At 41.6% G+C, this 12,998-nt stretch overlaps 1 protein-coding gene across 1 annotated transcript; it reads right to left on the bottom strand.

Annotated features, from left to right (window-relative positions):
- Positions 1-255: 255 nt before the first annotated feature.
- Positions 256-12,485, bottom strand: LOC104467587 (serine/threonine-protein kinase SIK2; the record flags this gene model as incomplete). Its single annotated transcript, XM_010081453.1, has 12 exons — positions 256-3,293; positions 4,071-4,302; positions 4,855-5,130; positions 5,826-6,051; positions 6,304-6,426; positions 7,067-7,216; positions 7,458-7,681; positions 8,687-8,810; positions 8,926-9,050; positions 9,331-9,492; positions 9,700-9,763; positions 12,296-12,485. Coding segments are annotated over 12 exons (2,317 nt in total), but the record flags the coding sequence as incomplete, so codon positions are not given.
- Between the last annotated feature and the right edge of the window lie 513 nt (positions 12,486-12,998).

Here is a 12,998-nt window from a genome sequence, read left to right as displayed (position 1 = left end):
AAACCATGCTTGACCACTTTCACTCCGTAGATCTCTCTTACTGTCAGATTTTATAACCTGACTTGGGAAAATTCAGACAAATTGCCTACCAGCGAAAGGCTCAATATCCCATTATCAGATTGTGAGGCCGCCATTCCTCTTCATTTAGTATGTAATAGAAAGTGTCAGTAACGTCCTATGGACTTAGGCTTTAAAAAGAGGCTTAACTATGCAAGTCATATGTAGATACTCCACAGAATCATATGCAGGACAACAATTTTAAAACATTTTTTATTTAAATATTAAATAAAACACATCGACTAATCATTTTGGTGTACACCTCTCATTTGAACATAAGAAATAAAATGATTGTTCAGTCATGATAAAAAATAAACTATACATCTTAATTAAACCAATCACGTAGTGTCTTTAAATACTCTATTGCATTGCAGTCTGCAGAACAGCACTGTCAAGATATCTACAAAAAACCCCAAACTTTTAAAATGACCTCTTTTAGCTCCAGCAATAATTCCAAAGAGGTTCTACAGCAATCGGAAAAGAAAAAAAAAATACTATGAAAGTAAAGTGCTTGTCATTGCTCAGGACAGGAAACAAAATAATCTGTGGCCTTTTGATACATGGCATTAAACAAAACAAATATTGAAGAGGAATTTCTGCGTTTTAAGTACATGTGCTACCCCTTACAAAACTGAAGGCAAAGTTGCTGCTTTGTGATGAGCTGGCTGCTTCTTGCCCTCCTCTCTAGCAATTTGTTTTTTGGGCTGGTTTTTGTTGTGTGTGGTTTGTTTTGTTTGTTTTTTTTTTTTTCTTAAACCACTACAAATGAGCATGAGACTTTGGTGTTTTCTCTGCTGCAAGGCACCACTCATTAACAGAAATTCAACTCAAGCAATTTTCTCTCACTTTGAAGCTTCCAGACTACGTAGCAGCAGTGGCAAGCTGGAGATGCACCAATATAGACACACGGATACAGTAACACACAGATAAAGAAATTTTATATGGTGAGCCACAGACAGAGCCACATGACATCTTCAACCCTTCCTACTCCCACCAATTAACCTGGTCAATCTTTGGCTTTTTTTTGTTTGTAAAAAAAACAAAAACAAAAACAAAAACAAAAAAAAACCAAAACACAAACAGGTATCTCTATTATTTGCAAATGCGTAATACTGCAGGTTGCATGAAGCCAAGGTAACTTGAAGGCACCCTGTGTCACACTAGGCAGATGGGTCCTTTAAGCATTGAGGCAGAATGCAGCTATTTTCTGACATTCGGATGGCAGCTTTCAGACAAGCTGGCTCACTGTTTGCCCACCTGCTTCCAAAGCTGTAATGCCCTACCTGACTCATTTCTGTAGGAGCACAGTCTGCTCTCCCCTTTATACCTAAGCATAACTTCTACTGATACCAACAGAAGCCATGCTCTACCTTGAGAGGGGAGTGGGGTTTATACCAGAAACACAATATAAGCCTATTAGAAAATATAAAAAATAACATGTTATATAGTTTTTCTGCTTCCTATTTATATACATATACAGCATTAAAAACCATATGAAAAAACACCTATCTAATCCAAAACCTCATTTTGCTAATATGCCAAAAACAAACCAACCAAAACCAAACACCCCAAGATTGTGCTGTTTTACTAATTTTTAATACAGTTTTGTTCAGAAATAGCTGTACTCTGTTAGAGAATTCTGTTCTAGCCTATTCCTTTTGTCTTTGTCAGCATATGATTATAACCTCAATATTGCACATTTCCCCAAGAGTCAGTTCTGTTTGGACCCTGATAATGAAATGCATAAAAACATGATTAGCAGCAGAAACAACAATGTGCAGCACTAGGAAATACCCCTCAGGCAACTCTGTAGGCAACCTCCAGGAGGGCTTTTTAAAAAGAAAACCCTTCGCATCACCCCACTGGTACTAATGCTTCCCTCAGTGCCTCTGCAAGAATATGAAAAAACTCAGCATTTATAAAAAGATTCCTAAAGATTATTCAGACTGACAAAATATATGCACGTGTGTATATGTACATACACACTCATCCCCCCCAAACAAACATCCCTGCAAAAGACCAGACATGATGCAATTTGGATCCTGATATCAAGGGATACATTTTCAATAGATTACTTGCTCCTGTACTAATTAGAAGGGCTTTTTAAGCTTTTCCAGATGATTTATCAAGCATGAAGTTCACAGTTTTCATTTAAAGTATATGTATCTGGGAGGTGTGGAATGAGGATGTTGGTTCCTTTAAATAAAATGAGCGTTAACAGGAGAAAGAAAAAAAACCCCAACAAATGGCAATGCTTCCATTTTTGTCTTCTATGAATGCATAATGCTGCATGCCACTGGTTTTCTGTTTATTTTCTTTAAAAGAGGTAATCATCTTCACAAACCCATAAATGAATATTGTGAAAAAGGGAGGCTCTGGTCCCTTCTTTGAAAAGCCTCTCCCTGCTGTGTCACCACTACTGACAGCTGCTAATCTTGCATAACAGCAGAGCTGTATTGGTCTGACTTGAGTACAGTACCGAAGAGTTCTTCCCCAACCACATCCCTCCCTGTCCCCACAAATGCCCCACCCATCTTCCCCATCATTATTTTTCCTTTAAAAAATTCAGTTTCTATTCATATTTGTTCAGTGCAAGAATAGAAGAAGCAAAAAAGACATACATATTGCTTGTTTCAGTTCTATAAAGTTGCTAGCTTTCTGAGCCAGACAGCCTCTTCACATACTTCAAAATTTATTGCTTCTGAGAGTCACTTGTCCACACGACACCGGCCAGCCATGGACCCACACATGCCATGGAACAGCAGTCAAAGTTCTTCGCAACAAGAGCAGCGTGAGCTACAAGCAGCCAGGGCTCTCATTTGACTAGGACAAACTTCCCTAGCTGGTTGGAAGTCAGGTCCTCCATCTCACAGTCCCCATGCTGCAGAGTGACAGCATCATAGCTTGGAGACTGCAAAGAGAAACTCTGTTGCTGAGATAAGGTGGTGCCAGCTGGGGAGACGTTGCTGCTGATGTACAGGTGCGTGTCTAGAAGGTGAGCTGCCGAGGACACCGGTGACACGCTGACACCAAAGAAATGAGGTTGGAGCAGTTGGCTGTTGCCAGCAAAGGCCAGCTCAAATGAGTTCTCTCTTCGTAGCTCTGACAACAGAAGAGAATTGGATGCTTTGCAGTTACCTACGCTATCAGAGGAGGGGCCACTGTTTGTTGCAGATGTCTGAGAAGTCTGGGGACAAGCTGTCTGGAGTAGCTGGTGATGCTGGAGCTGGAGCATTCTGAACAAAATCCAAGGGTGGAAGAGGTTAACTTGCATTCCCCCTTTCTTGCTCCCACCCCTGACCATAATTAGCCCTTTGTTTCCTTCTCTCTATCAAACCTCTCCTTACCCAGTCAGTACAATTAAAGCAAGCTGACTATGCCAGGCCAACATGTTTTCACTTGGCTTTTCCTCATGTCGGAGAGGGTGACTATCACCAGAAAGTTATCTAGCCACCGTTTGGCCGGCTAATAATAGATGTTCTAGAGACAACGTGTGTAGATAAACCGGAAACTCAATTTTCCATCTTATTTCTATGGGAATGAAGAGGTGTCACCACACATGACATTTGAGGTCACTGAAACTGTGCCTCCTTTGTGGGCTGTAACTTTTCCAAATTACAAGGTCCCACTTCCTTGCCATGGGAAAATTACAGGAGGAGGCAGAAGAGGAAAGAAATCATTCCCAAAACTAACAAAGAAAAACACAGCTTGCAATGAGGAGAAGTAATGTTTTCCCCCACAGTACCAAATTGCTTCTCAATTCAGCAACCTCCAAATATTTGGACATTGAGATTTTTAAGTGGAACTGCACGTCCTGTGTTACGTATGCCAGTGCAGGAAGCCACAAAGGAAGCCAAGCAGTTTATCTGCTGCCACACAGCAAAGAGATGAAGGATAGGAATCCCCAGTGACCAAACTCCCAACCTCTTTTGCTCTGTTTACTCCTCCTCACTTGCCCCTAACCAAAGTAAACCCAACAAAAACAGCAAAACTCCTCCCAGCCAGCTTCTCACCTCTGCTGCTGTAGCACCTCCTCCAGGAGGCTTCTTCCCTCTCTGCTGCTCCCGCTGCTGCTGTACATGCAAGTGTTCGGCTGCACGTGTTGGAAAGGGCTCATGGCACTCCTTGCTGCCCGAGATGAGGAGGACTGACACACCTGCCGAGCAAAGCCTTTGATTTTATTCAAGCCGAGAAACCCTTTGGCTCGAGCATTCTTCCGCAGCTGCTGCCTAAAAGCCTTCAAGCCTGTGGAACATGAGGAAAAGAAATGCACTGTAATCCTCCTTAGCATTTGCCTAGGAGCCTACTTTACAGATCAGCCTTTCTGGGCAGCTGCCTTCATTTGTGTGAGAGCTGCACTAGAAGAAATCATGACTCTACAGTTCATGTTCATCCCTCTGCTTGATGGTCAGAGCAAAATATATGTAATGGAACAGGGTTTGGGACAGCTGCACCCTTGTGTGAATGGACATATGCACGGCGAAGGAGAAACCTGATAAAAACTTGATGTTGTGCACTTTGTATTTTAGGAGGAAGGCAGAGTCTGCCATCCCACTGACAGCAGCAGAAATATCTTCATGGGCAGGCTGAATCACTATCTGAGAACCTCTCATCTAGGCACCTTCCTCAAGGCATCCAACCCTCCCTCAGGGACCGTGAATACAAGAGGCAGAATATCCAGGTGGCTGGCCTCAGTGCGACACTACCACGGCCAAGCAAGTATCCCTGCATGCTACCCTTTTCTAGTGGCAGTTGGAAGAGTGCAATCCCCCAGCAATAAAGCAAGGAAGACATTACCTTGAGTTAATGAGGTATCAGATGCTCGCCTTCCTTCCTGGAAGCTGACAGGCAGAAGAGAAGCACCTCCCATGCAGCCCTGGGCTTGTAACACTGGAGCATCAGACTGGGAAGCTAGGAAGGGCGATGTCATCCTAGCCGTGGCTGGGCTCCCCATCATTACTTGACCTGCCAAACAGCTGCTCAGGGCCACTGAGCTGTCATTTGAGGATGAAGTAAGGCAGCTGTCTGAACTAGTTCCCTCTGTGGGGCTTGCAGAAGAGGAAATGACTATACCTAAGCAGGGGAAGAAAGGAGAGAAAGAGCATTCCCAAGATGAGTATGGGAAGGAACAAACAAGATATCACAGCCTGCTGCCCACCCACACTGGCACTAATAAGCAGCTGCAAGCTGCAGAGGTGTCCTTCAACTCGTGGTCTCGCAGGGCTTGACTCCAGAAAGGGGTCATCAGCAAATAACCTAAGTTTGGGCTCCCATCCAGCTGTCAGGGCCCTGCCAGCAACTCCAGAACCACCAGGCTGTGCTGGGTCAGGCCTAGTGTTTCTTTAGCACAACAGCTCTGACACAGGATTACTGTTTTGTGAAGTTTTGCTTGCTTGTTTAGTTCACAGGGTCTGGATGTGTATCCAATACAGTGAGTGACGACCTCTTCTTTAAATTCGGGCACCCCCACCTCCCCCAGTACAACAGCGGAAGCAATCAGAGAAGAGTTATATCCTGCTTGTAATAATGCTCCCCTCTAAAGTAATCTAGATGAAATAAAACAGTGCAATGTCTCTTCTTCAAGGCCCACACTTCTTTATGGGAAGACAGAACTGGGGAGGGCAGAGTACAGACCTCTTTTCTGGGCTTTCCTATCCCAGTCAAGGTAAAACCAGCACATACTCCCCAGGCATTTGTCTGCTATGGCACTCCTCCTGTCCTTTTCCTCTTAACTACGGACACCCTTCATCTCTCCTAGACTTACTTACATGGAGGGGCACGCTGATAGAAATGAGTGGTCACTTCGGCCAGTGTGTGCCTCCTGCTAGTGTTGCTAGGGATGCGGATGGGGTGGTCATACGCCTTAATTTCATCTTCCAACTCCTTCTCTTGCCTTACTTCTTCACTAATGGTGGTCTCCAGCAGGCTGTTGGGGGAGATGGATCGGTTCCGGAAGAGCCCGTTGAAGCTGGGATCCACAGGGAAGAACACAGGCTGCAAAACATGTCAAATCACAGACTGAAGGATGTTTCACTTATTTCTGCACTACCTTTTAATACTCTTCACAGTCCTGTAACAGCATGTCTTCAGTAGGCGCACTGTTTGAGAGGCTATGACAACACCATGCCCAAATGCCAAACAAAAGATTGGAGGGAAAGAACAAGAGAATCACAGCCCCTGTTTTTTTGCATTGGCAGAACAATGGGGAAAAAAAAAGTAACACACAGTTCAGCTGAAAACACCAACCTGTAATGGATTGCTCATGTCACAGTCCATTTCTGCCTGCAATGATGGCTGAATCAGGCTCTGAGGTTGCTGGTAAAGCAGAGATGATCGCAGGGTTTCACTAGTGAGACTGTCCTGAGGCATCTGGGGAGACAGAGAGCAATGCACAGAAGCCATCACATACACTGCAGTTCTACATGAATTTTCAGATACTGGAGACTCAAGGAATTTCAGAGCCACCTTCCGTGCAAGGCTTCTCCACGTTCTTTCTATGAAAATTATCAAAGCTAGTCTTTCAATGCCAACACAAACACAAAACTCCTTCTCCTAAGTTAAGCAATTTAACTGGAAGTACAATTTGAAAAGGCACCCAGAGCACACTTTAAAGGGAGTGGGGGTTAGGAAAAGAAAAAGAATGTCAGAAAAACACACAAACTGACTCATGGAGTATTTCTGAGGATCCTACAGGGTACATAACAAAGAAGTGTAACCGAGCCATGCCTAAGAATACAAATTTCCATGAGAAGACTAACCTCCTGGCTCATTATTGACCTACACCTGAGGCAGCCTATTCTTTGGACGGGGACCCACAGTCACTTCTTAGAAAACAGGCCATTAGCATTCAATCATAATAACAGTAGGCTGTGTTCTATCAGAGGGCACTGATATCAGAATTGGTTTTCAGAAGCCTGAGAGTTACCATCTTGTTTTTTTCCCATAACAAGGGGTGCAAAAAAGAGAGCCACCAGACATAGTTTCCCAGGTAAGTAATGTCCTTCCTTACCTCGACATTGCTGATCTCAGAGCTCCTTGGCCTTTGCTGACGGCCGGTTGCTGGACGACTCGTTAGCTGGCTGCTTCGGTATTCCTTGAGGCGCTCCAAGAGCAGGTAATAAATTGCAGCAAAATGGTTGTAGCTGCTGTTTTGCAGAGACTAGAAGACATTGAAAGGACTTTTGAGTTACAGGTAACTCATGATACAAGCAGACAAAACTCATCACTGAGGCCTCATAATAGCACAGTTAAAAAATAAGTAAAAATCCAGAAGGGCAACGAAGGTTACTACACTGTAACAGTGGACCAAGGCTAGTCACCGAATGACATACATATATATGACTGCAGTGCTGGCATTCTGGTAGTCACTGAAGATGTATTAAGAGGCAAGCACTTCTCACCTCAACAGTTCTCTGCCTGTCAATGCCAAGTGTTTGCATGATCCCAAGGACCTGTTCATTGTAGTCACCCAGGTTGGAGTTGTAGTTTTGCATGGAGAACGACAAAGACTGCTGCTGTTGAAGAGATGGGTCAGCTTGCATCCACTTGTGCTGCTTTATTTGGGAAATGGTTATTCGCTTGGTTGGGTCCACAACCAACATCCGTCGAATTAGTGTTTCACAGTCTGAATGGCAAAGATAAACTCATGAGCAAGGGGTAAAAATAACAGCCCAGCCCCAGGTCACTGCTAAGAAACCTTCCCAGCAACAGTGTATGATGTCTGTGAAAATGGGAATTAAAGGGTTCTGAACAGCTGATGCCTGGTCTGATATTCAAACCAGCACAAGAGAGCTTTACACACATTTCATAAAAGCAACACATCACTACAGGAAATGAAGCTGTACTGGATACTAGCAGGTTTCAGGTGACCTTGCACCTTGTAAGAGGGCTAGTTTTGAGTGGATACAGGTTTAACGATGTTTCATCCACTTAAAATAGCTCAGAACTTAGTACAGAACCCCTTAGTACATCACATACAGCTTTCTGCTCCATGTATACTGCTTATTTGTTTATAACCAAGGAATTAAAGCCATTCGTGGCTATAACTGATAAAGGTCAGACTTCAAAAGATACTCTCCACTTGAAGAGACACATTCACTTGTTTTTGAATCCAAATCAGAGAGAGGCGATAACACTCTTCAGTTCCTTTTTCTCACCAGACTGTTCAAGTACAAGTATTCCAGAAACACTGCTAAACCTCATTATTTCTGCCCTCCTTGACAGCATAGCCACGCTAAAATATACCCCTTCTGCATAGTTAAAATATCTTAGGAGAACTACACCCATCTCAGCATTGTGGGCTGGTCTCATTAAAATCCTGCTTTCTCTCTTTTGTGACTGATTATTTCTCCAGCTAGGGTGTCAAACATTTTTGCAATCCACAGAGATACTCCAATAAAAGGAACAGCCTTTTAGACGCACCATAAAGCAGAACCCACAAAACGAAACATGTGCAGCCAGCCCCTGAACTTATTATGAGCACTGCTCTAAAGAAGTTCCTGGATATGTGAAGACAAAGTGATTGTCAGCTGCAAAACCAGTCCCATCTGTCATTTCCCTAAGAAGGAACAGGACAGCCATTCCTTTATCTGTAGCCCCTTTTCTAACATTCAGGATCTGAAAAAAGCACCTTCGGACATGAAGTAAGGGATGCGGAATCGCCCCTCCAGCACTCTTTGCCTCAGAGTTGGTAAATTGGGTCCATCAAAAGGCAGAGAACCACAGACAAGGACATACAGCACCACCCCAAGGCTCTGTCAACAGAAAACAGCACAGCACGTGAGTAACTCCAGTAGAAGAAACGATTTTGAAAGCCCACAGACCCTCATGAAGTGTGAAATGCAATTTCTAAGGAATATCAAGCCTCACCCATATGTCAAGGTGAGGTCCTTCATATTCTTTGCCTTCAAAAACTTCTGGAGCTGCATAGGGTGGGCTTCCACACCAAGTGGAAAGGGGCTCTCCTGACTTGTAGAAGTTTCCAAAGCCAAAGTCTGGAATGAAGGTAGAAGTCTGGGGTAAGGCATCACTCAACCACATACTAACATTTCAGGAGTAGTGGAAAATGGAGAGCAGGGAACACATGTATTGCTTTGCTCTCTGCCTATTCCTTTAAGCTATTCTCTTTTGTCCAGAGGATACGTTCAGAGAAATATCAGTAACTTTTTTTTTCTTTTCAGTTACCATAAACACATTTACGGGATGATCCTAGGGAGACTGAATTTGACTACATGCCTAATGTTGTTTATAGAGTAACCGTGTATTTCTTATTACCTGCTAATTTGATATTCATGTTAGCATCTAGCAGAAGGTTCTCTGTTTTGAGATCCCTGTGCACTATGTGGTGGCTGTGACAATATTCCACTGCTGAAAGAATCTGCCAGAACTTCTTCCGTGCTTCACTTTCAGTTAAGTGCCCATTGGAGGTCAGATGATCTGCAAGACAAAATAAAAGAGGCAGAAGATTTAGAAACATCTGGAGGAAATTTTTCATAAAGCTGCAGGTGCTGCACTCGGTGTTTGACAGCTGACAACGTCAACCCTGGATTTTTAATCAGAAGACATATATTTCTCAGGAATGACAACAACAAAGCCATGGTTTCTAAATCTAAAGAACTGTTAGCTCCGGCAGTGAGGACTTACCAAACATTTCTCCATTCTTTGCAAACTCAGTAACAATGTAAAGCATATCCTTTGTCTCCATAACCTGTGAAGACACAAGAGAGGACATGCTTAAAAAAATGCAGACCTCTGTAGTTTCACCTATTTTTCTAAGTGTATTCTCAAACATATCAGTTCAATTATTTATTTGCTGCAGCAGCTGGCAGAAGAGGCATCTAATTTTGCACCACAATGCTCTTTCCAAACAAGCTGGTAATGAAAAAGATAACAAATCAATGCTTATGTGCCTACAATACACAATAACTTCCCATACCATTGTTCTTCTCATCATTACCATGCCACCTAATCTCCATAAGATAACTGATGAGCATTTCAATAATTTCATACGCTATCCTGAATTCCTTTTTTTTTGTTAAAATGTACATATATAGTTTTACAATTCATTTGATATATTTTGAACATGCAAAGACGCTTTAAGTTTACATAAAGTCACCTTTGTTTCAAGGCCAGCAGGTACTCAAATTAGGAGAGATATTTGCAACTTGGATAAATCAAGAAGTGGTATCAAATACCCTGCTCGCAGTTGTTGTTGGCCAGGGACATGGCAAGCCTTCCACGTAAGTGACAATAGGTTGCTGTTTGTGTAATGGCAGTGCCTGATGCACATCAAGAACTGTCAATATATTGCCCGCCATTCACCTATCAATTTAGTATCAACCTCCTTTGATACTTGTTAATTTTTTCCTTTGGAGGAAAAAAAAGAAAAACTAAAAACCAAACAAGGAATGAGAAATACTGAGCACTTCCAAATTCATCTTCAGTTACTATGGCACATCTTTCAAATGTTGCATTTCAGATTTTAAAATACAACATCTCCCTTTAACTGGACTCTCAAGGAGCAGAAATTTTGTTTTGGTAGCAGAAGGCTCACAACAGGTTAAGAATCAAAAAAGCATCAATACTACTTCAAAGGCAGTAATTTCCAGGCTCGTAACACGTAACCTTTTTTGAAGACTCTTGTCCTACCCTCACTACAAGTACACACAGACACAAAATGAAAATAAACAAACAGAGAGCAAAGGAAGAGAAGTTCCCAGTTTAAAAAACTGAAGGAAAGTGTTCTGGGAAGGTCGCCAGCTGGATGAAATTAAGACGCTGTGCTGAAACTAAACCAATGATGAAATAATACAAGAACACACACCCTACATTGGTATGTCATCTAATTCCATCCCTGCTTCTCAGTCTCCACCAAACAGGTAAAGCATCAGTTACAACAACAAAGAAAAGAAAACTTCACTGAAAAGAAATTATGGTCCACTACCAACGTCATTTGCTCCATCAACTGAAGTGGTTCAACTAGATGGAATTTAACCTGCTTTTCTAAAAGCTTTGAAATAGTATTTTCACCCACATCATTCCACTGAAATGAAATCAACTGGACTGTTAGAATGTTTCTGCATATCCTATACCGCCCTATGGGCAACAATGACGTCAGATGTTAACACAGAATAATTTTTGTTATGATGGTTAGTACTGTAAATATCAAGCACTTCACGTGTGTCAAGGTCTTTAAAAGTAATGCCTTGCCTAAGCACCTGCCTTACTGGCTCTTCAGCCTTACACATTAATTAAAGGGGTTTTTTTTTTCTATTTTTTAAAGCTAACAAACACAACGGTAAGATCGCAGCTGATAATACTGTTTACTACTGCACACAGACTTTCAGACTGCTGCTTCATCCATCTATTCCTCTCTCCCCACTTGCCCTTCTAGACAGGTCCAGACAGACTGTCATACCTCATCTTCTTCTTAAATCCACGTGGCACTATTTAAGATGATTAAGAGGAACTTACACCAAATGCTAACTAGAGTGAATATTTAGAATTTGCAAACCAGTCCTTGCTCACTAGACAGCTGTGATCCTGTTTTATGCACAACACTTTAATTTGTTCTTACTGTAAAAAATACCCATCACTGCAGAAACTGAACAAATCTATGTTGTGAAACTCTACAAGGGGCGAGATTTAAAATTCAAAACTAGACAAACTGGAACAGAATAATGAAACGGGTCATTTTTTGACATTCTAACACACCAACATTTACTGGCTTTTTATCTTCTACTTAGATTAGAATTCTGATTTTTAGATTAGACTTCTACTTAGATTTTCTGCTTAGTTTGATTTGGTTTAATTGTTGTTGATTTTAAATCCTTTCTACTTATGGCAAACTCAAATTTTGCGCTTGCTTCTCTGCTATCCTACATAAGTTTAAGCCTTCGTCTTATCAAAAGCACGTAAGAAGTTCCAGTCCTCTAAACTGGAAAAGCAGAGGAGTCAAGAAAGCTAAGTTAATCATAGACATTCAGATACTTGGTTCCCTGGATCTGAAACAAACTTCAGCTTAATTGAAAATTTTACAGTGCATTTTGTCAAAAAGCTGTCTAATGTACCGGAATCTTGTTCAAAGAATGATGAATAACTTTAAAAAAAAAGTTTAAGTGCTTTTCAAAAAGTATTTCAATATACATTCTCACTGCAAATATTTGATGCAAAATCACGTGCAAGAGAAGAGCACAAGCATATCTCATCTGCATGCTGCGCTTCAAAGATGACCTCTTACCTGATATAGCTTGATAATGTGGGGATGATTCAAAAGCTTCATTATCTGAACTTCTCTATAAATCTTCTCCAGATTGCTTGGGTCTAGCCTTGTTTTGTCTATTATTTTTATTGCAACCTGCAGATTTAAAAAATAATAAAATAAAACAACCCCAGGCTTTACAGAAGAGGTACTCCTACTGTTAAGATCGCTTGGGGGAAAAAAAAAAAAAAAAAAAAAAAAGAAGAAGACACCCACCCCTACACACACACACAAACTCACAAAATCCAAGTAAAGAAGCTTTTTAAAGTATGGACTTGAAAAAGCTGATTGTTTTTCTGAACTGCACAGAATTCACGGCACAAAACGTTTTCATTTTTCTTTTCTACGTCAAAGGATTACACATAAGGTAGTGAACAGAACTGCAGAAATTAGCACTGGACAGGATTCGGTAAATCTTTTAATCCATCCCATGCCAGTGAGAAATAGATTCTGCAACAGACTATTTTCTAGTGTAGTGACTGATACGATTTTGACACGGTCTAGAAATATAAAAATGGTCACATATCTATTACTAAAATAATTGCTGCAAATGACACCACAAGTTCTTTGTTCTTGAAGCACACCCATTGAATTAAAACATTAAAACCATCTAAAGTCTTCAAAAGATCCTTTATTTGTTGGTCTCTTTAGCAAACCACGATGGAGTAATTCACTGAAGCTA

This window comes from Pterocles gutturalis, unplaced genomic scaffold, assembly GCF_000699245.1.
Source record: "Pterocles gutturalis isolate BGI_N339 unplaced genomic scaffold, ASM69924v1 scaffold5646, whole genome shotgun sequence".
NCBI classification, from domain to species: Eukaryota; Metazoa; Chordata; class Aves; order Pterocliformes; family Pteroclidae; genus Pterocles; species Pterocles gutturalis.
The sequence above is the reverse complement of the archived record's forward strand: the minus strand, read 5'-3'. Positions and strand labels throughout refer to the sequence as shown.